Here is a 20,910-nt window from a genome sequence, read left to right as displayed (position 1 = left end):
TAGTAGGTCAGGAGCGAGTGCTCACCACGCTGGTCAAAGCACAGCGCAGCGCAACGCTAACTTAGGAGTTTCACGCGAGGAACCTCCAATACACAATGAATGTAGAACCAACAAAGATATTCCTCGATTTTTATGCGCCATTCTACACACAATGCTATTCAACATCGGCTTCTTACAGTCCAGTATCTCGTCAAGCAAAGGCACTGGAAGACACGATGAATTCACCAATTATACGTACGATCTACCCTGGACCTAGCCGCTTTTCATCAATACCGCTTCTAATATATAGTTCTCCGTAATCTGTTCATCTGAAAGATTCTCAAATTCATCGTCGTCATTCTGCAGGCGCATGATCTCTTCGACAGTCCAACCAGGAACCTCATCGTATTTGGCATGGAGAGATTCCAACAACAAACGCGCGCGCTCCCTCTTGGGACACTTTGAGCATTCTCTATACGAAATAAGGAACAAATCGCCGTCGTCGTAGCTCTCATCGTCACCGCTATCGCCAGGATGATCAGCGCCTTCTTCATCGCCGTTTTCGTCACTCGAAGCCCACGGGTCACCTAGTTGCTCAGGGTTCATATTCCCAGACCAAGGGAAATTTTCGTTGGCGTCGACGCAGCCGTTGACTTCGTTGTCAGAGAGTTGGTTCGTTATCCTTAGATTATTATGTCTCTCAGGTCGCGTATCTCTTATGTTGGACCTCTTCGCGATGAGGGTGGCGAACTTGTTCTGCAGCACGTACTGAGGTGGCAAAGGTATGCGATTACCGTCATCGTCAAGTTCCCAACGTTCTTTGGAGATATTGCCTTGGATGTAGCTCCCTATCCATCTATCATTCCGATCTCGGCCAGCTACCCCAGTTCCAAGCATACCATGCTCAAACTCGATTCCCTGCTGCGTGTATCTTTCTCTTTTGTGGCGTGGTCTATCTTCGAACTTCCTAATGTATTCTCCATCTTCGTCGACTTTGTAACCTCGGCTCTTTCCCCTCTTCTTCTTTGACCTGCTAGGATCATCTTCAGGATCACTGATTTCCTCATATGCGTAACCCCTCCCAACAGCTGTCACAGCAACATCACCTCCCCATTCTGGGGAATCGAAAGACGTTGGCCAGTAAAAAGTAGTTTCCCGGCTTCCATGATGAGTCTTATGGTCTTTCGGCAATAGTCTCAAGGTGCGCGGGTTCGTGCTAAACCCGCTCTTTGCTTCTGTGTCGACTCTCAAATCCTCATAAGCTTCTTCGTTAATCTTCCAACAGATTGGCTTCATTCCACCAGCCCCGTCAAGCTCGATGTCACGCGCACGCTCAGTGTTTCCTCGATACTGCTCTTCGACTTCGTTAACATCGATCTGTACTCGTCTTTTCCGCGGAAACCTCTCCTCGAGATGAAGACCACGATTCACGTAACTTCTCAGTGCTTGCGGCGTAGTACCCCTCGACGGCTGCGTATACCGATGCGCATCCTCCGGCGCAACAACACCAGGAACGCGCTTGCGATACCCAAGCTTAGCAGCAGTGTACAAGCCAATTATATGATCCAGCCACCTGCAATAAATTCCGAAGAACGGTTCATTGGACCAATCATCATGCGTTCTGTCCATCCTGTCTTGATCAGGGGTACCAAGTATTGGTGCCCTTTCTAAGCCGTACTCACGAGTTGTTTTCTTCGGTCCGGCTTTGGCTTTGGATATTACGTCGCGGTCTGACGCAGACTCTTTACCTTCTGGCCGCATCATCTGTTCAAATGCGCGTCGTATCGTAGCACCTCTTCTGCCAGATGCAGTCTCTGAATACATCTTCAGAGGTTCATAGTTCCGTCTATTCCACACGTTTTGGAAGTACAAGAAGTCTTCCCAAGCTGCTTGCGCGTATCGGTACTCGGCGAACTTTCGCCATGTTTCGTGCTGTTGGTGCAGGTCTGCGCGTCTTTGCTCTTCTGCTTCGGCGGCCGTCTCCATAACGGCGCGCTGGGTTTCATCGTATATTTCTCCGGTTTCTAAGTCTGTTTGACGTTCGAATGGCTCCCATCGTCGGTCTGCTTCTGTAGTGTAGTCGCGGATAGTGTTCGCGGTGGATGTATCTTGGGCTGCAGCTGCGGCTTCTGTCAGCCATTTTTGTAGAGCGGCTTTGGTTAGCCTCAGCCAGACTCGAAATTCTTCTGATGTTGATGGCTCGGGAGGCCAGTTTTCTGGAAGGGTGGGGTTGACAAGACGGGGTGTTGGAGGGGCGCTCTGTCCCGCTGCCGCTGCCGCCCTTGATCTCGTAACTCGGTTACTCATCGTGGCAGAGCCTGAAGCACTTTCTATCTTTCGCCGTTAAAAGGTTAATAGGTTGTGGTTCTAACCAACGGATAATTCGAATCCGAGGTCAACAGGGACAATATGCCGGTTTTCAAGGCCACAGTCTTTGTTCCATACTCCATATCTTCAACGACACTTTTGATACTCGGGTGCCTTATTCGTAACAAAGGCACATTATGATAACTTCGCCAATATCGCTAGAACAAAGCATGTTGCACTAGATACTTCATTGTTTTATCTTCTATTAGCTGAGTTTCTTCGGCAATGCATCCGCAATGAGCATCTTGCTTTCCCACCAGCAATCACATCGGGATCTCTCATCTGCCTAATCACCCTTCCAGGTCCTCCTCATTCTCATGAGGCGAATCCGTATCGTCTGCCCTTGTAACATCTGAATCATAGTACTGATCGTCCCTCTGTAGTCGCGCAGCACGATCATGTTTCGCTTTCTCAAAAAGGCTTGCCTCATACTCTTCCTGGATCGTTAGTAGCCTCTGACGCTCAATCATATGATACTTCTTCTCAATAGCATCGTCGCGTGCCTCAATCAACTCCAGTTCACCCTCAGACAACAACCTATTCCGGGCAAGATCCCGTATATCACCCTTGTAACCGTGAGGTGGGAGATCAGCCGCATTGAGTAGACCAGTGACTGCCGCCGCTCCATCTCTGCGTGCAGAAATCTTGTGCCAGTCTTCTACATCTTTCATTGCCCCCTTCGGTTCATATTTGTCAAGCAAGTCCCTGTTGAAAGCTTCGTGATTGACACGTGTACTATTGCGTCTACTGATTCGGTCGTCGAGGTCTTTGGTGGCTTGGTGGATCCATGTGGTGTCAGGAGGACTCTTCTTGCCAGCGGCGACATGGAGTCTGAGCGCCTCATCATCGGTTTCGGGCATATACATCCATTTATAGCCTCTGGCTTTGAGAGAGAGGATGTACTCAGGAGTGGAGGGTATTACTGCGGTTTCTTTGGGCTTCACCCATCGTGGCTTTTTCTTCGGCTGAGGGTTGTCAGTTGCGTCGTGATGCGCTTGTGACGACTTCTGGGCTGAGTGTAACTCTGGTCGTTTCTCCGAGGGGCTTGGAGGAGCAACTTGCAAATCTTGGGCAGGTTCTCCGGGCGCCGGAACATCTTCAGTAAGGTCGATTACTCCATCTCCGTCCAAGTAGCCCTGGATCTCGGTGTCTTTCACAGTAGGAAAGTATCCATCAGCATCATTGCTTGTATTGTACTTGCTCAGATCATTTCGTAGCTGACGAAGCTTGGTCCCCGGCCGGCCCATATACGAAGTCAACTGTACCATGGTCCTAGCGCCGAGAGGGTCCATATTCTCACCATTCTTGTCCCGGATGCCGTCCCTATATTCGAAGTACTCGTTGAATGCTTTGAGGATCCTGGTATTATGCGGCATCGTGAACTCCGCGTTGGTACTAGCGACACGCTTGAGCTTCTCGTGCAATACCTCTAGGTAAGCAGTCTCGAACGGGGTCCATTTAGTGCGTGTGGCCTTGGGGGGGAACCCCATAGTTCGGTCGAAGACCTCATTCCGCCACTCGTTGATATCCATGATATCTTGGCTACTGTTCCAGTCTACCTCATTCACTGCCTTCTTATAGCGATGAACAACAATCTCCGCTTGTTTGTCATTATGCCTACGGCGAAAGCGGAGTCTTAGTCGGTTTGACGCGGTGGTGCCTACTAGAAGCGCCTCTCGGTTGTCGCCGTCTAGAATCTCCCATTCGTGGTCATCATTTGCAACTGGGGCCTTGACTGCTCTCGAGTTCCTTTGTGTTGTGGGTTCCGTCTCGACCTTGCTTTGCGGGTTTGTCGCATCGTCGCTTGTGTTGCGTCGTGGGGATCGGCGTGTAGGGGTGTGGGTGGTCTTGATCTTTTTGGTACCCTTGGGCGCTGCGGATGCTGCGGACCTTTGCCGTTTTGGGGGCATCGCAGTGGTACTTTGCGGAATGTCGTTTTCGGTGGTAGATGAGAGCGGTGGATGTTGGCACAGAGCAAGGCTAGTGATATAGTCGATAGAAGGTATGGTGTACAGTTGATGAATGTCGAGCAGAGGGACAGTTTTCGGGATTCTCGCCAGCCTTATTTCGTCTGAAGATTTATGTTAAGGTGTAATGAAGTTCAGCGCACAGAGCGATGTTGAACAATGGTCAAAGCTTTCGTCCAAGGTGAATGGCATAGTGTGAGTAACCGTTTCACCCTCATTGTGCGCTCTGTACTATTGCTCTGGCGTGGAGATGTTGGTTCCTGGAAGATGACGTGCCAAGATGTGAGGATATATAAGAGTGGAAAATCGGGCTGTATACGATTCCCTGGGAAGAGGACTACCAAAAGTGTGGTAGGCACTGATGGCGTACGTCTATTATCAATCGGCATGCAAGAAAGGTTTGCGGAGTTTACCAGTCATCTATCACCACTCGCGCGCTACTCGCATCGGATCGTAGCGAGAAGGGAGCTCGTTTATGACAAGCTGTGACGAAAATTATGGGTAATGGAATGAACCATCTTATATCTTGTTAGTGTGTCAACATGTGCCTGCGAAAACTTTGCGGGTGCTTCATAACCAGGATGGAGCTCCGAAGGTACAAGCTTCTCCGTAGTCGTCTTTCATGTCACGTAAGATAATGTTATTGTTGTGTGAGATATAGCAGTATGCGTATTCTAGTCTTCACAGAATCCATTGGGGACGCCTTCGGATACATTCTTCCGTGACTATGTGCAAAAGAGACGAAACGAAATATCGAACGCCGTGATGGTATTATATCGTGTCAGCGCTATCGACTCGACCATTCAGATACGCTAGCATTCACTTTCCCTCCTGGTTGAGATAAGTGGTGAGACTCGTAGTGTTTGTATGAGAAGATATTTGACAGGCTGTCGGCTACGTGAGATAACGGTAGATACCGTCAAGCGAGAAAATATCACGGATCGTCAAACTCCAAAATCTAGACTACACGCGAACATCGTGATCATTGCAGAGTAGGGGAAAGATGGCCGGTTCTTGTGGAGCAACTGTGCCGCAAGCCTAAAGGAAGAGGCGGTCTGCAGGGGCACGAGGGTAGTCTTTGGCAATCCCTGGAGCGTTGAGGTACTATCATGACCCGCCCCGGTTAAGCGATGCCAAGGCAGGACGTAGGAGCTGCCCCGACTCAAGAGGGCATGGGAACTGCATGATCGCTCGATACGGACAGACTGTGGGTGAGAAGATGGCGGTGGTGTCGGCGGCGGCGGTGATTGGTTCACGGGCCGAAATTTAGCGCGACTGCCATGTTTACGTCGCGTGTCGGTCGTGCATGCCATGGGCGCGCGCATTGCTACACTGGCATGTCAGTGGAGGGACAGTGACATCAGCGCGCACCTCGCGCAATCAGTCGCATAAAAGGCTCGATCCATAGGAAAGGCGGAGGTGAGGTCGGTGAGTAGGTGGGATGCGGGGCCAGGGGCAGCAGTTGGTCCTGTCTTAATTAAGTTGGAATGGCGAATGTGGACCCTGACGGATAGAGCTAGCGGGCTGCGGGCCTAGTCCAGGGCCTCCTTGATGCTCCTTTCGAGGCGGTTAAGGAAATCATTCCCTCTTTTGCGTGTCGTCGCTCTCTTTTCGCGCGCTGTCCTGTCTTGTTGCGCCGTCGCTGACTTTGTTCTTTTGCATGAATGCAGCCTGAAGAGTAATACCCAGAGAGTCACAGCGTTGTACGATTCAAGCCCGGCGCCAGAGACTAATTTCCACCCTCGTGAAACACGCTCTACACCAGCACCGTCTGCGCTTCGGAACCGAGCGCCCGAAGCAAAGGGTTCTGTCGTGCCATACGGCGGGGACGCAAATTTCCGCTCCGTCATATCCAATTGTCTGTCATATCCAACTGCTCGTGAGGACGGCAACATGTCCAACGGCAGCATCACCATGGAGGTTAAAGAGGAAGTAGTCGAGCGCTCGCCGCGAACACACGTGGACAGCTCGCCACTGCCGACCGACTCGATGGTCACTGTGCCCCTCTCGGAGACGGATGGAAGAACATCAGAAGAAGAGGAAGGCGCGAGGGAGTCGGTGATACGGCCAGAGATTATAGTCGAAGAGCGGAGAGCGTCGTCACGAACCAACTCAACAGAAATACGCAATGCCTTTGGACGACGTGCCAGCCAAGCAAGCATCGACACACCCGCCCCAACCAGCCCTACCATATCAGTCCGTGACACCGACGCGCCGGTATCGCCCAAGACTGAAGACACCAGGGGAAGACGCACTAGCAATGGCTCGGGAAAAAGCGAAGAAGTCGACTGGGCTGAGCTAGAGAAAAAGGAAGAACAAGAGCCAGAGGGCGAGGAGGAGGTATGCAGACCACACCCCTATGCTAGGGGTTATCTGCTAACATATCTAGGCCATGGCTCTGCTCCTCGCACGACTAGAGCAGGAGAACGACGCCATATTATCAAACTCCAAATCCAACATGAAGGTCGCCCGCGCCCGCAGCCAGTCCCGGCCGCCCTCCTTCAACCAGCTGAAGCGCCTTGTGGCGGATGACACCTCCACCATGCGCTTCTCCCAGCTGCCCTCTCCACCACCCATGACGGAACTCGAGTTCTGGGCTGCCCTCGTACGCGACTACCCACAGACGGTCCAGCGGCTGCCGACCCTCTCCTTGAATAAGATTCGGGGAGGTATCCCAGCGCCGCTGCGGGGCGTAGTCTGGCAGAGTGCAGCAGGCTCGCGAGAGAAGCTGATCGAGGATCAATATGACGCGCTTTGCGGGGAGTCGAGCCCGTACGAGAACATCATCAACAAGGACCTGGGAAGGAGTTTCCCGGGTGTTGAGATGTTCAAGGATCCTGAAGGCGAGGGACAGAAGATGCTGGGTCGTGTTCTCAAATGCTTCAGTCTGTATGACCACAAGATTGGCTACTGTCAGGGTCTTGGTTTCCTCGTTGGCCCGCTACTCATGCAGATGGGCGACAAGGAGGCCTTTTGCGTGCTTGTGAGGTAGGTTGCATTACCCTGCATACAACGACATCTGCTAACGACACTAGGCTCATGGAAGACTACGATCTCCGCTCCTGTTTCCTACCAGACCTCTCTGGCCTCCACCTCCGCATTTTCCAATTCCAGAACCTGCTCCGCCAGCATATGCCTCAGTTGGCTCAGCATCTCGACGACTTAGACGTGCAGTCTGCATACCTGTCGCAATGGTTCCTATCCTTCTTCGCAGTCACCTGTCCGCTACCGATGCTGTTCCGCATCTACGACGTCCTATTCGCCGAAGGCGCTTCCGAGACCATCATGCGCGTCGCGCTCGCGCTAATGAAGCGCAACGAACAAAAACTCCTGTCCCTGACCGAGTTCGAAGACGTAATGCAGTTGCTTTTGGGGCGCCAACTCTGGGACCCATATGGGCGGAAGGCGGGGTCGGCAGATGAGTTGGTCGGAGATTTCGTTGGTTTCACAAACGACGTGACGCGCGAAAGGTTGCAGGGGTTAGAGCAACAGTACAAGGAAGCTCAGGAGAAGGATTCGTCTAAGCAGCAAGTTCAAAAATCTGCCACGTCGTTCCTGGGCCGCCTGTGGGGTCCATCCAACTCTTCGACCAAGTCGGTTTCACTCAGCCCGGGTCTCTCCGCGCCTTCACGACCGGTCAGCTTCCTCAGGCGCTCTGCGTCAAAGCAGAGTCTTGCCTCAACACTCAACTCGACTGCCGAGTCTGACGCTTCCGCTGCGACACAAAGCACAGCCATGACAGACATTTCGCGCGCCTCAAATGGAGATGCGCTGTCGATGAAGTCGGGACATGGGTCCATGGCCATGGGCGCTTCGGCGAAAGATCGGGACTTGCATTATCAGATTGAGCAGCTCCTCATGTCCGTAAGCCAACTTCAGCGACAAAACAGTGAACTGGAAACGGCATTGCAACAGCACAAAGAAGACCGGAAAGAAGACCACCGGATAGTCCGAACAGTGGTTGACAAAGTCCGAAAGAAGACCACCACACTAGCAGCACCATCAACACGTGCATCACGGAGACGAACAACAATTACCTCTGCGCCAACCCTTGCCCCATCCGAAAACACCCCCTCCGCCGAACTGTCAGAAGAAGCCACAGAAATAGTAGAAACACTAGAGTCCCGCTTCCCCGTCACACAAACCCACCACCGCGCCTCCTCCATGTTTGAAACCAAAGCCCTCCTTCGCGACTCCCTAGCCCGCACCAAAGAGCAACTCGCCAACGAAACTGCGCGCGCCAACGCCCTAGCCCGTGATCTCAACGACCGCGACGCCGAACTGCAAATCGCACGCGACGCACTAAAAGACACGCGCCACAGACTAGCTGATTCCTACAACCAAAACCAGCGCCTCGAGAAGAACATCCAGGAACTAAGGCAGAATGCGAGAAAAGCTTCTGCAGCAGCTTCCTGGACATCCGCTGACCACAACGGAAACGCGCCAGATACTCCACCTACGTTATCCCGCTCCACAACCTCAGATTCAATATCCACAACCACAACAAACGGCCTCCGCGAGTTACGCCTCGGAAGAACAAATAGTCAGAAATCAGAACGCGCTCCATACTCTGCTCCCCCAGCACCGTTTGCTAAACGCTCATCAAGTCTCGCTACGCAATCCGTGCTCTCAGCCACTGAAAACAACTCGCCTGCCGATAATGAGGCGTTGCTGCTTGAGCTGGTCAATGCGAAGACGGCGGAGGCGGTTGCGAGGCAGGAGTTGGAGGAACTGAGGGCGAGGTTTGAGGGGATGAAGAGGGTTATGAGTAGTGGTGGCGGGGGAGGTGGTAGTGGTGCGAGTTCGATGAATGGGACGCCCACACAAACACCGGCTGTTACGCCTAGCCCTGTCCCCAAGGAGCCTGCAAGCGGAAATGGAGGATGGGGGTGGGGCGGGTGGAAGAGGACGGTTAGTAGTAATGCTGTGGGGGCCCCCTAAGATTGGGTGGGTGCGTAAGATAATAAAGGATATCAAGGATTCTGTTGGCGGTTGTATATATATATACTCATGATGTCTCTTTCAAACTCAGAGAGAAGATGTGTTTCTTCATGGCCTTCTTTCTTCTTTGCCACGGGTGGCGGGAATAGATGGCCGTTATATATGGGATTTAATGTCAATTTTTTCTTCGTGATTGTTATCCTTTAGAATCTCTTTCTCTTTGTCGTCTCTATGCATACTATCTATACCCTTGAACAGTAGAAATCCCACGTCCTTGCAGCTTCCACGAGCCAGCCAGTGGGAATGATTAATGGCTAGTATATATCGGATTCAATGCCGATTTACTTAGGAATTGTTTATGACCCATGCACTTACCTTCTCATAGCACACTGATAACTGAATGTTTACGTACAGAACTTATCATCTTCATACCCTCACTATCTACCACCTTGACCAGCCAGAAGATTAAACGACCTCCTGATACCCCTTGTTACCTTTACTCTTGTACTTTGTGCTTCCTCAACTAATGAGGCTTCCACTGTTTCCATACGGCCACGAAACATCCAGTCGAGGTCAAACGAGCGATTACATAACGAGATAGGTTCCGGCATACCGTCACTAACTATAGCTCCAGGTGAATCGAGAGGAGAAGAAGAACAAGCTGAGACGTGGCGGATGTTTCTTGGAGCTCACGCGGCATTCATTTTACAGTAGTTTCTTGATTAAGAGCCTCGCTTGGTTCTTCTCACAGACTCCGCGCTATCAAGTAAGAGTTGAAATTCATTTCATCTAACCATACCACTAAACTCCATCGCTACACGTGACAGCCTACGTATGCTAGAAGCCAAAGAAGCCAGTAAAGAAAAAGGGTATCATCCATTGCCCCATACCGAACCCCTACAACGCCACCAGCCGGCCCGTCATAAGCTTCGTAAGAGAAGATCATCCGGGCACAGAAGCCATGTCAACGAAAACCATATCCCATCGTGTCCTTTCATGTGCGAAAAGAAGGCGAAAAGAAAAACCAAGTATCCAAATCCACCCCTGGGCCTTTCCACACAACCGCAAACCGTTTTTCACCAAAGCACGACCATCTGGGTGAGAGAGAGGGAAAAAAAGGGAAATTCTTTTACTTGTACTCCTTAGTAATCCCCATCTTGAGAACCGGCCGCTCGCCACCACATTTTTTCCTCTCCTTGGGGTACGGTCTGTCGGCGAAGATGGCGCGGAGCTTGGGGTTTGTAACAGCTCTCTTTACGATATCTGTTCCGCGGTAGATGGGGCGCCGCTTGACGAGAGTGGGACTAGTAGGACGCTTCTGATAGCTGTCTTTGACGGGACTAGGAGTGGCATTACTGTCTTGGCCGTCATTTTTGTTGTTGCTGTTGTTGGTATCATCCCCGACGAAAATGGAGTCTCGGGTGCGGTTGAAAAGACGAATCGGATTCGGCGAGATGGTGAATGGAGATTCGCGACCGGCGGGGGAGATGGGATCAAGACGGCGCTGGGACTCGGGAAAGATGCGGGTTAGTTTCGAACCACCGAACAGTGTGGACTGCTGGCTAGAGCTGGAGTTGACGTTGCGGATAGGGAGTGTGGCAGTAGGGCGGCCATCATCATCATAGTCATCATCAGCTACTCCGGTCGTCTGGTCGACGTCGACTCTGGTACTCATGCGAGCAGCCAATCCCTGATTCTGCAGACTACGCGAGGCGTCGTGAGCAACAGGCCTTCTGGAACCTGGAGGCCGCGAAGCGCGACCATTCTGAGGTCGAGGCACAGCGGCGCGACTGGTCGCTTTAGGTTGAGTGCGCCGGCCCTTCTGCGCATTACTGCCACCACAACTAGCGGCTGCAGTGAGGCGTCTGGAGTTTACACCCGCACCTGTATTTGCGTTACGGACCCGGCGTTCTCCTGAACTACGAGCAGCGTCGTGGCGGTATCCCTGACTGCGTGGAGCCATCTTGACCTTGGAGAGCTAATTCTAACAGTTTAGCACAATGTTGGAATACCCCGGTTGTGCAATGGGATAGCCGTAATGAGCCCAACTAACCTGGAATTGAACTGAAACTCGTAGAGATTATGGAATGCGCTGTATTTGCTGGTGTTTGTTCGCGGCGAGGTGTTGTTGTTTTGGTGGCTCGATTGCGTGATTATATACAAACGGGCGGCAGAAGCTCGGGCTGGGAGGCAACGACAATGTGACTCTTCAGCATGGAGAAAGATGTTTCGTGATGAAGATGAAGAGGAGCGGGGAAGGAGGCGGTGGAGCTTGATATGGATTTGATTCGTTTTCATTGTGTCGGCCAATTGGGAGCATGAGCGGTGAGGAGCCGGAGGAAACACTGGAAAGCAGACACCCGTCTAGAAGAGTGTATACCCGTCTCGAACAACTGCAGCAATCTGACTGAGGAAGTGATAGGCCATGGCAATATGCAGGCATCCATCTCGACATGCAAACGTTCGTCCGGTATTTACCGTGTGTTCCATGGCAGTTCGGGTCTATACTTGGGATATACAAGTTGGCCGACGTAACAAGAGATGATTGGAGTGAAAGAGATGATTAGAGTGAGGAAGTTGAAAAAGAAGACACAAAGATATAAGGGAGAAATTAGAGAAATAGGGCTCCAGACGACGGGAGTGTTGGATCATATAACATACAGTACCTCTAACACCGACTCGAACATGTAAAATCGAAAGGCCATCCGACCATACCGACAACAAGAGCAATGAAGATTCCTTAATCTCAAAACCTTATGTAAACCAAAAGCAAGAAACAAGAACGCCAACAGAAAAGTCCAATACCATACCCAAACCGGGAAGCAGCCAAATGCCAGGGGAATATATAGTAACGCAGCCTATATGTGCGCCATAGCAGCGCCGTGAACGTCCAGCCAAGGAACAAGACTCAGAGAGAAGGGCTGTAGACAATACGAAGGAGACTGATGGCATCTCAAGCGAAAGTTGCCTTAGATGTCCTCCATGTTGCCCGCCGCTTCGTCTTCATCGCCTGACTCATAGCTGCCGACAGAGCTCATCTCGTCGTCATCGCCATCGTCTTTGTCAGAGTCCTCGGCAGTGTCCTTGTTGGCGTACTTCTGGACGTATTCTGAATGTGTTTTAGCTTGGCTTCACCTCCCACCACCTTGGTTATACATACCCTTCACCTTGGCGTCATAGCTTTTCGGTTCGCGCATCAAAAGCGCTGCAGCCTCGCCGTTGAGGGGATCGGTTGGGTTGGGGTATCGTAGGAGTTGGGGAAGGAAGACCTCGAAGATGTTGATCATGTCGTACATTGGCGACCATGTCTGGTTGATGACGTCAAGGCAGACGGAGCCAGAGCTGTACATGTAAGCGGGTACTCTTTGATGGGTCTAGCCAAGAGGATGGATCGTACAGCTCGTCGATATTAGGGTGGAATATCCTGTTCACAAAGCCGATGCTGGGACTCTTGTACGGATACTGATCCGGCAACTCGACGTGGATCTTCCAGAGACCACCCTCGAATGGCGCTGCGCTTCGTCAGCACGTGATGAGCTGTATGAAATTTGCCTGGCATACTCTCTACCGGACCCTTGAACCTAACATAGAACTCCTGCCTAGATTCTGTCAGTGTCGTTTCGGCGGATGCGCGTTCAGACAGTAGGGTGGACTAACACTGCGAGTTGTTAGCTGCGTATTTGACAGAAATTGGCGCGATGTTACTCACTGTTGTCGTTGACCAGTGTCACCTCATAGTCGCTCATGAGCCTACTTCACGTTAGCTATCGACTTTGAGATCCGCCATAGGGTGTAAGGCGCGTGGCGCGAAGAAGCGAGTAAACTAGTCGACGTACATCCTGCTCTTGTGTTAGCACTCTATAACTCAGTTGCAACTTGCTTAACTTACTTCATGACCTGTGTAATTCGGAAAGAGGCCTCCGTTAGCTCTTGTTCCTTGCTCATCTATCGCCGGGGTGAAGGTCTCCACATACATCCGTCTCGATACGTCTCTTTGGCGAACTCATCTTGACGTTGCTACTATAGCGCTTTGTGGAGGTCTTTGTTCTTCCCTAATCTTCCGATTTCTTCTTGGATATGTACGAGTCTTGTAGGGCAGTCTACAGGTCGCGATGAGAGCTCTCGTGAGGTCGGCGGCGGGGCTATCGATAGCGGATGAGGGGCGCGTTCGCTGGCAGGCTGCAAGTGCTTTGCTGGCAGAGCGTTGTCGTTTGCAGGCTTTTAGTGATGTCAACCTGGGTGAATGTGTGTCGATGTCGTGTCTTCGGGCTAGGATGTGTCGGAGGTCAGGAACAATGAGGCGGGAGTGATGGCGGAGGTAGTTGTGATCACGAGCGTCGATACCGGCATGTCACGCTTGCGCACGTCTCCTCCGGCAAGTCATCGCCGAGACCCTGATACGCCACCGTGATACCTCTTCTTTCACATTCATTGACTATTGCTTTGAGTATTCAGGCATCACTTCCACTCTCTATCGCTCACCCCTTATAGAGGGCCACTAACATGCAGTGCAGATGTGATGATATCGAAGGCTACGTCATCAGGTACCACAGACCGGTATCCATGTCAATGGTTTAGATTGACAACTCGACGCTCCAAGAGCACGACCTATAACTGAGTATAACGCGAACTTGTCGCCCAGTGTAGCACACCATGTCGCGACAAAGATCGTTTCCAGGGGTCCTCGAAGTCGTCGGGCTTCTTCCATTCGGCTTATAGCAACAGCGGATATACTCGTAATAGATAGCTCAGGCTGGCGCTCGGTCAACCAGACTGGACCCTTCAGCACATGAATTGGAGAAAAACACAAAGGTCTTCGTCGTCGATGCGCGTTCCCGTTCAGAGGTGCTGCAACCAGTACATCAGACATCCAATCACTGTGGAGCAATGCCGCAGCTTCCCCGAGATCCTGGCCTCAGTCATTCACCGCTGGTCCGGTCGAACGCATTTTGCATGCTGAGTATACAGCTAGAACCTAATTGAATGCACAGCAGTCAGACAGAACAGAGTCGCTGTAGTATGTATACGATTATGATCAAAGGCGGGGCGTACCGAACAATCGAGTCGCCGAAAGAGTACCCCCTGGCGTCTCGGCGGGTGGAGGCTGACCCTCGGTTCTTCCAAAACTCCAAGGTTAGGTATACAATCTTCAGCGCAGCTTTCTGCACATGTTGCTTAAAAGCAATCCCCCTCCCGCCCTAAAGCCATGGCTTACGAACACACATCTGCATCATCCCCGGGGGCTTTCATAAATTTTCTCCTGCTCAGAAACATCTCCACCACCACACTTGCGACGCTTCCACCATGTCGCGTGCCCTCGTGAACGTGTTGCGAACATCCTCCCGCTTTATCCAGGCAACACCACGTGTATGTTCGTCGTCGTCGTCGTCGTCGTCGTCGTCGTCGTCAATATCGCGAACCACTCTTCCTTGCGCACAAGCACGATGGAGTTCGCATTCCCCACTGGGCTCTGCGCCCGCAAACGCCCGTAAACCCGTCACCATCAACACGCTCCAGAGTCTATACCGCAAGGGTGAGCCCATCACCATGATCACTGCGCATGATTTCCCCAGCGCCCACGTCGCCGACCACGCCGGTATGGACATGATACTAGTTGGAGACAGTCTAGCCATGGTAGCACTCGGCATGGAAGACACAAGCGAAGTGTTGATGGAAGAGATGCTTCTCCACTGCAAGTCCGTTGCGCGCGCAACAAAGGGCGCTTTTACAGTAAACATGTCCCATAGACATACCTCCACCCCATACTCATCCACTAACCCGAACGAATAGGTCGGCGACCTCCCCATGGGAACCTACGAAATCTCCCCTGCCCAAGCCCTCGAGTCCGCCATCCGCATGATAAAAATTGGCCGCGTCAAATCCATCAAACTAGAAGGCGGTGCGGAAATGGCACCCACCATCTCCAAGATCACCTCCGCCGGCATCCCAGTCCTCGCCCACATTGGCCTAACACCACAGCGCCAAAACGCGCTCGGTGGTTTCCGCGTCCAAGGCAAGTCCACACACACGGCGTTGAAACTCCTCGACGACGCCCTCGCCGTCCAACAAGCCGGCGCTTTTGCCGTCGTGTTAGAAGCCGTGCCCGCACAAGTCGCTGCTTTGGTGACTAGGGAATTGCGTATCCCCACTATCGGGATTGGAGCGGGGAATGGTTGTTCAGGCCAAGTGTTAGTGCAGGTGGATATGTTGGGGAATTTCCCGCCTGGCAGGTTTTTACCAAAGTTTGTGAAGCAGTATGGGGATGTGTGGGGGGAGGCGCACAGGGCGATAAGTCAGTATAGGGACGAGGTGAAGAGTAGGAGTTATCCGGCTGAGGAACATACGTATCCGATGCCCAAGGAGGCGTTTGAGGAGTTTAGACAGCTGGTTGATGAGGAGAAGGAGAAGAGTGGCTTGTTGTGATGGAGTAGTGGTGAAATCATGTTTTATTGGAAACTCTCCATGGTTTTCGAATTATACAGCGTTGAGGGGTATCTTTATTCAACAAGAAAGGCAGGAAGTTCCGAACAGGTAACACCTCATCTAGTATCGCTCGATACATACTGTGTATCAAAAACACGACTCACACCTCCAACTGCCCTTCATCTTTACACGCCTTTTCTCTGATACTCCTCCCACAACCCCATCGGCGTTCTTTCCCTTTCCACAGCCCTAACACCAACCGCCCACCCCAATATCCTCACAGCCCCGACCACAGCCATGGTAACAAGCCATTCTGCCCACCCCTCCACTTTCCTCTTCCCTCGCTCCACCCACAGTAGCTTCGGCAGCCTATGTCTAACCCTCAAATAGACCCCATCAGGCAACAGCCAACTCGTCTCACCACCTAAGACACCCCGTAAATCGAGAACGACCGGCCAATTATCCAATTCCCAGAAGATGGTAAACAATTGGAAGGAGACCCAATACTCTGTTCCCAACACCCATCTCACAAACCGTTGAAGCGGGGAAAGAGGGGGTGGTGTGGAAAATGAACAAGGAGAAGATGTTGCTTCCAAAACAACGCCATTCAAGTTCCAGAAGAAAAGCGGTTTACTGATATCCGCCGGCTCAGTCCATTCCTCCACCACAACCTCTTCGTCGATATCTTTTGGAAACCTTGGTTCGACGCAAGAGGGCGTATTGCGGGCGAGGTGCTCCCTCGCTCTTCCTCATTCATGGCGGGAGTATTTGGGAACCGTGATGAGTAAACCTGGCGCTACTCTCTTATCAGCCCCATAGACGGTCACACTGCCGCCTGCTTCCGCGCTCAGAATCTCAGTCTTGCCGTCCACGTGCACAAATATGGCGCCTCGAACTAAACGCAGGTACTCGGTGTGTGTTGTGTGGAAGTGCAGACCTGATGTCCATGTGGAATAGCGAGGCAGCGATATTGTTGTCTTGGGCACTACCGGTTGGGCTGGAGAAGGAGCCGGTGGGAAAATGGGAATGTGGTATGTGACTGCTTCACGACCTTTTCGGACCACAGGTGAAGTGCCTGGTGGGAAAGGGTCCAGGACTTTGCGCGAAGGTAGAGGGTGGGGGTTCGAGGAGTGAGCTGTACGGCGAGATTTGCTTTGCGTACTACACCTTTTTGTTGTGGTCTTGGAGCGCTTGTGCATCTTAGATTAGGGTGGGGAGAGGTGTTGGAAAGGGGAGGCTGGGTGGAACTTGTATAGAACCTAGGCATATGACGGAGATTTTTTTCTCAAAATTTTTGAATTAGGGTGGAACCATTTGATCCCTTATAAGCGATCCAACCCGCAGTAAAGTGAGCATGCGACGTATGTTAGTCATTATTGTAGAGTTTAGTCTGGTCGCCTAAGCATACCTTGTACTGTCAGCACATGGTGGCTGACATCACTGATGGATGAGCGGAACAAGTCCGCACTCGTTCCTTTTGGATATTACCCAAGCTAAGCAAATGCGTATTCAGCGTCTACAGCCTCGGACCCCACTAAGATCTTCAACCGCCCTGACTGAGGCTCTCGTTCTACCCAGCAGTCTCCGTCTAATAGGCCGTCATCAGTGTTTGGAGCCCTGGTCTTTTCTCGCGTCTTGCCGGCCTGTGTAACCAGCCGTCGAAGGCGACCATCGAATCCGGGCTCGTGATGAAACTTTGCAACCAAACATGAGATGTTGCTACCATGAAGGAGATTCGCAGCACCAACTAGTCCAACGGGCTCTTCTGCTAATATGCTCGGATGCTTGTGCAAGTAGATGATGAGATAGATGGTCTCGACAATGAGTATGGCGAGAACGACAAGCATGACAATCGCCACAGGCTCCACAATATGTAACCGGTTCTCAGGTATGTACAACACACCCTCCTGCTGAATCGGTTGTGCCAAGCGTGGGTAGAACCTATCAAGGCAAAGCATTGTATAGACAGCTGGGTATACAGTGCTTGCAGCCTTAATCAAATTTTCTTCTGCGAATTCCAAAGCATGGCTGTCGGTATATCTAGCCACCAGCTCTGCGAGGCGATTCGGTGAATTAAACTTACTCCCAATGTTTATGGATTGCACGTTAATGACGCCTTGTTCGAACTGCTGGCGTTTCATATCGGGCAGTTCTTCAATCAGCCGAGAGGTTTCTGAGAAAGAAGGCGTTTCTGTCAGTCGGCCAGCTGAGTCTGTACTTCTAATGACGCTGACTGTGCCATTGACAATCCAGTACGAAGGAATGCAAGATATCAGGGTCGGCTCTTGCATGTCGCTGTTAGAAAAGACTGGAATGGAGAAGATCACCATGCGTGTGCGACCGGCGACGTCCGGGCAGTCCTGCTGGGAGAAAGCTTTCAGGTAGTAAAACTTGTCGTAGTAAACATCTCCGGATCTGACAGCTATGTCTCCGGAGATCAAACAATCGCGATCGGTAGCCGAGAAAGCTCGAAGTGCTATGTTGTCTGTTTCGACCTTTGTGGTGAATGCTGCGTCACTGATGACTTGGCAATCGAGAGAAAGTTGAGATGTGGTTGCCGGCAAAGATATGGTATAGTTCTTCAGGCCTTGTTTAGGTGCAATTTGTGGAAGAGCAAAGTGACCCTCGGTCCCAGGAGGATAGGATGCGTTGTAGATCCAGGAGGCAGAAACAACGTCGAAGAAGCCACCATAGTCGACGACGTTGATGTCGGTATTCAAGTTAAGTGTAGAAAGTAGACTAAAAGTTGCGTTGGTCGCAGAAAGCTCCATCCCTTCGGTGAAAAGGCCTCCAGCCAGCGGTACCAGCGCAATTGATACCACGAAGGAAAACAGCATGCATAGACCAAGGAATATATGGCTGTTCTGGAGAGCCTTGTACCATGCTATGATGCTGAGTGATGTGCGATAGTCCACATATATCGACTTTCGTATCTTGGTAGGGCTAACAGATGAGGACTGGTGTAATTCGATGAATGGTGTTTCAACAACGAGAGCTGCGACGACAGCTTCGCGGAAGAGGCGATAGAGCGTAAGGATGATGACTGGTAACGTCGTCCATAGCAAAGGCTGACTGCGGTCGAGTGCGCCTTGCACGCTGAAAACTGCTGAACCGGACCCTTGAAATCCAACGTTGGTGAAGCCTGCGTGTACGTTGGAAAGAATCCAAAGAGTTGTGATCGCGCCAATGAGGCTCATTTCTGCGGACAAGAGAAGAGCCACTATCCCGGGACGGAGAACTATGGACCGCCACTGAACTCGTTCGGGCGACATTGTGGAAATCTACGCGGAAGATGTAGTTATTGTTTTTGATAGTTCAAAAATGTCGAATTGCAGGCTAAACGTAATTGAAGCAAATGCTGCGGACTGGCATATGGCTTTGCTGTCCATTGTTATCTTGCCTGCGTCCTCAAGCTGAACGCACATGCCACACATATTGATACGGTTTAGCATTGGCCTTTGTCAGTTCGAGCTTGCTGGCTGCTAGGTTCTCGGCTTTTGGCCAAGGCTCGTATTCGTTCGCTTATCGGGGTGAATTACCTTAAGCGAGGCGTTAGAAGTGATCCACGATCTCATCAGCTGAAGACGAACGCCCAAGACACGTTCTCGTGCAGGGACTGGCCAGGGACACAAATGGCCTGAGCATTTGGTAATGTAGAAACGGGCTACGTTGGCGTGTGTTGCGGAGGAGGGTTGGGTGGTTAGCTCGGCATTCATATGTGATGAAAGTAATTAAAGCCAGAGATCTGTGACTACCTAGTTACAGCTCGTCTGAACAGACTCACCTCTCAGAATGACATTTCAACGTACTACTTCCGCCATGGTTACAACCATTTTGATAGGGCTTTCGATTCTGACAACGGCCCAATCAGTCACTGAATCAAACTTTATCCTGAATCCTACAGACTGCCTGGGAACTGTTATTACCTTGAGCAGCTGCACCTCGATGCTCAGCAAGGCAGAAACCTGTTTCGATATAGACAACTCGAAAGAACGGGCAGACTGTTACTGTCCACAGAGCGTATTGGACTATATTGCAGGGTGGGTGGTCCACACGGTTTGCAGCTTGCTCATAGGCTGACAAGATCCAGCTGCCACCAGCAGATGTGGGACTGCTTCCCCACCACATACATCGACGATCTCTTTCTCGGAACCACCGGGTTTTACTATGAGTGGTCCACAGTATGTCAAGAAGTGTTCACATACTCGCCAACAACCATGGTCGTTACAAAGCCACCAGCATACGACCAAGAGTTCTGTAACAGCGTTGCATTGGACTGCGACACATTAACATTGGCCATGACCTCGTGCAATTCGGCGTATAGCATGGCACCCGCAGATCTTCACAACTGTCTCTGCAACGATGAAATGCTATATCATGGGTCGCGATGCGACATTGATGCCAGTCAAAGATGTCTGAGGAAGACATTGGATCCAACGGCTGTCTATTCGAATCAGATATGCGGAGGAAGTACCCAGACGGGACTTACAAGTCGCCCGTCTCTTGCTTCCAGCAGCACAGCCTTACTTCTAAAACCAACAAGCTCATATGTCCCGCCGGCGCCCTCGTCAGTTGTAAGTCCTGGAGCTGCGGCAACATCGGTATCGACAGGCGATCGGGTAGCTCCACAGGCAATGGGCAAAAGACCTATAACAGTAGCCTTTGCCTTCATTATTGCAGTATTTGTTGCTTAGGGTCTTGAACTAGGGAGTACCAGTATTTGGATGAAGCAAAATGCTACGGGGAGGTTCTATATGCACAACAGTGGTCATCTCTCCATGGTGGAAGGCAGCCTAGAATGTGAGACGCAAGAAATGAGGATATTATTTTGCGCCACAAGCCCCAGCTGAATGAACGGCAACAGAGTTTGGAACTTTTGGTAGCTGATTCAGACTCCTCGTTTGATCGATTGCATCTTGCCCAAGCTGGCGAAGAACACCTCTATCTCCCATAGCGTACAAATTGAGGCTAGTTTCTGAGTTGTTGTGTGGCAGCAAGGTAGATATCCTAAACTCTGACTGTTCGGGTGACTATGCTGCTATGCCAGATTCGCCTGCAACCCTGACTTTACTTGGGGCAAAGTTCGAATTTTGTTAGATAATGGAAACTACGGTCAAATAAGAATGCACCGCGGCGCAGGCATCAGTCATGGAAGCATCGCTTGATTGAGCTAGCGAATAACAAAAAAAAGCGACTAAATACACTAGGCTACAGTCGGGCAGACGTTCTTCTG

At 51.3% G+C, this 20,910-nt stretch overlaps 7 protein-coding genes across 7 annotated transcripts; 2 read left to right on the top strand and 5 right to left on the bottom strand.

The window, feature by feature from the left end:
* Nucleotides 1-252: 252 nt before the first annotated feature.
* Nucleotides 253-2,286, bottom strand: ALTATR162_LOCUS5160 (uncharacterized protein; the record flags this gene model as incomplete). Its single annotated transcript, XM_043312778.1, has 1 exon — nucleotides 253-2,286. One exon carries the CDS (start codon nucleotides 2,284-2,286, stop codon nucleotides 253-255), a length of 2,034 nt encoding a protein of 677 aa, XP_043168713.1.
* Nucleotides 2,287-2,636: 350 nt separating this feature from the next.
* On the bottom strand, nucleotides 2,637-4,256 carry ALTATR162_LOCUS5159 (uncharacterized protein; the record flags this gene model as incomplete). The annotated part of the gene is made up of 1 exon (XM_043312777.1): nucleotides 2,637-4,256. The coding sequence occupies one exon, from the start codon at nucleotides 4,254-4,256 to the stop codon at nucleotides 2,637-2,639; it is 1,620 nt and encodes a 539-aa protein (XP_043168712.1).
* A 1,950-nt stretch (nucleotides 4,257-6,206) lies between these two features.
* On the top strand, nucleotides 6,207-9,254 carry ALTATR162_LOCUS5158 (uncharacterized protein; the record flags this gene model as incomplete). The annotated part of the gene is made up of 3 exons (XM_043312776.1): nucleotides 6,207-6,653; nucleotides 6,703-7,301; nucleotides 7,349-9,254. The coding sequence occupies 3 exons, from the start codon at nucleotides 6,207-6,209 to the stop codon at nucleotides 9,252-9,254; spliced, it is 2,952 nt and encodes a 983-aa protein (XP_043168711.1).
* A 1,129-nt stretch (nucleotides 9,255-10,383) lies between these two features.
* On the bottom strand, nucleotides 10,384-11,217 carry ALTATR162_LOCUS5157 (uncharacterized protein; the record flags this gene model as incomplete). The annotated part of the gene is made up of 1 exon (XM_043312775.1): nucleotides 10,384-11,217. The coding sequence occupies one exon, from the start codon at nucleotides 11,215-11,217 to the stop codon at nucleotides 10,384-10,386; it is 834 nt and encodes a 277-aa protein (XP_043168710.1).
* Nucleotides 11,218-12,223: 1,006 nt separating this feature from the next.
* Nucleotides 12,224-13,148, bottom strand: ALTATR162_LOCUS5156 (uncharacterized protein; the record flags this gene model as incomplete). The annotated part of the gene is made up of 7 exons (XM_043312774.1): nucleotides 12,224-12,363; nucleotides 12,415-12,596; nucleotides 12,652-12,766; nucleotides 12,816-12,849; nucleotides 12,896-12,912; nucleotides 12,964-13,004; nucleotides 13,144-13,148. The coding sequence occupies 7 exons, from the start codon at nucleotides 13,146-13,148 to the stop codon at nucleotides 12,224-12,226; spliced, it is 534 nt and encodes a 177-aa protein (XP_043168709.1).
* Nucleotides 13,149-14,801: 1,653 nt separating this feature from the next.
* On the top strand, nucleotides 14,802-15,677 carry ALTATR162_LOCUS5155 (uncharacterized protein; the record flags this gene model as incomplete). Its single annotated transcript, XM_043312773.1, has 2 exons — nucleotides 14,802-14,984; nucleotides 15,045-15,677. 2 exons carry the CDS (start codon nucleotides 14,802-14,804, stop codon nucleotides 15,675-15,677), a joined length of 816 nt encoding a protein of 271 aa, XP_043168708.1.
* A 1,493-nt stretch (nucleotides 15,678-17,170) lies between these two features.
* Nucleotides 17,171-18,949, bottom strand: ALTATR162_LOCUS5154 (uncharacterized protein; the record flags this gene model as incomplete). The annotated part of the gene is made up of 1 exon (XM_043312772.1): nucleotides 17,171-18,949. The coding sequence occupies one exon, from the start codon at nucleotides 18,947-18,949 to the stop codon at nucleotides 17,171-17,173; it is 1,779 nt and encodes a 592-aa protein (XP_043168707.1).
* Between the last annotated feature and the right edge of the window lie 1,961 nt (nucleotides 18,950-20,910).

This window comes from Alternaria atra, assembly GCF_907166805.1.
Source record: "Alternaria atra isolate CS162 genome assembly, contig: 25, whole genome shotgun sequence".
NCBI classification, from domain to species: Eukaryota; Fungi; Ascomycota; class Dothideomycetes; order Pleosporales; family Pleosporaceae; genus Alternaria; species Alternaria atra.
The sequence above is the reverse complement of the archived record's forward strand: the minus strand, read 5'-3'. Positions and strand labels throughout refer to the sequence as shown.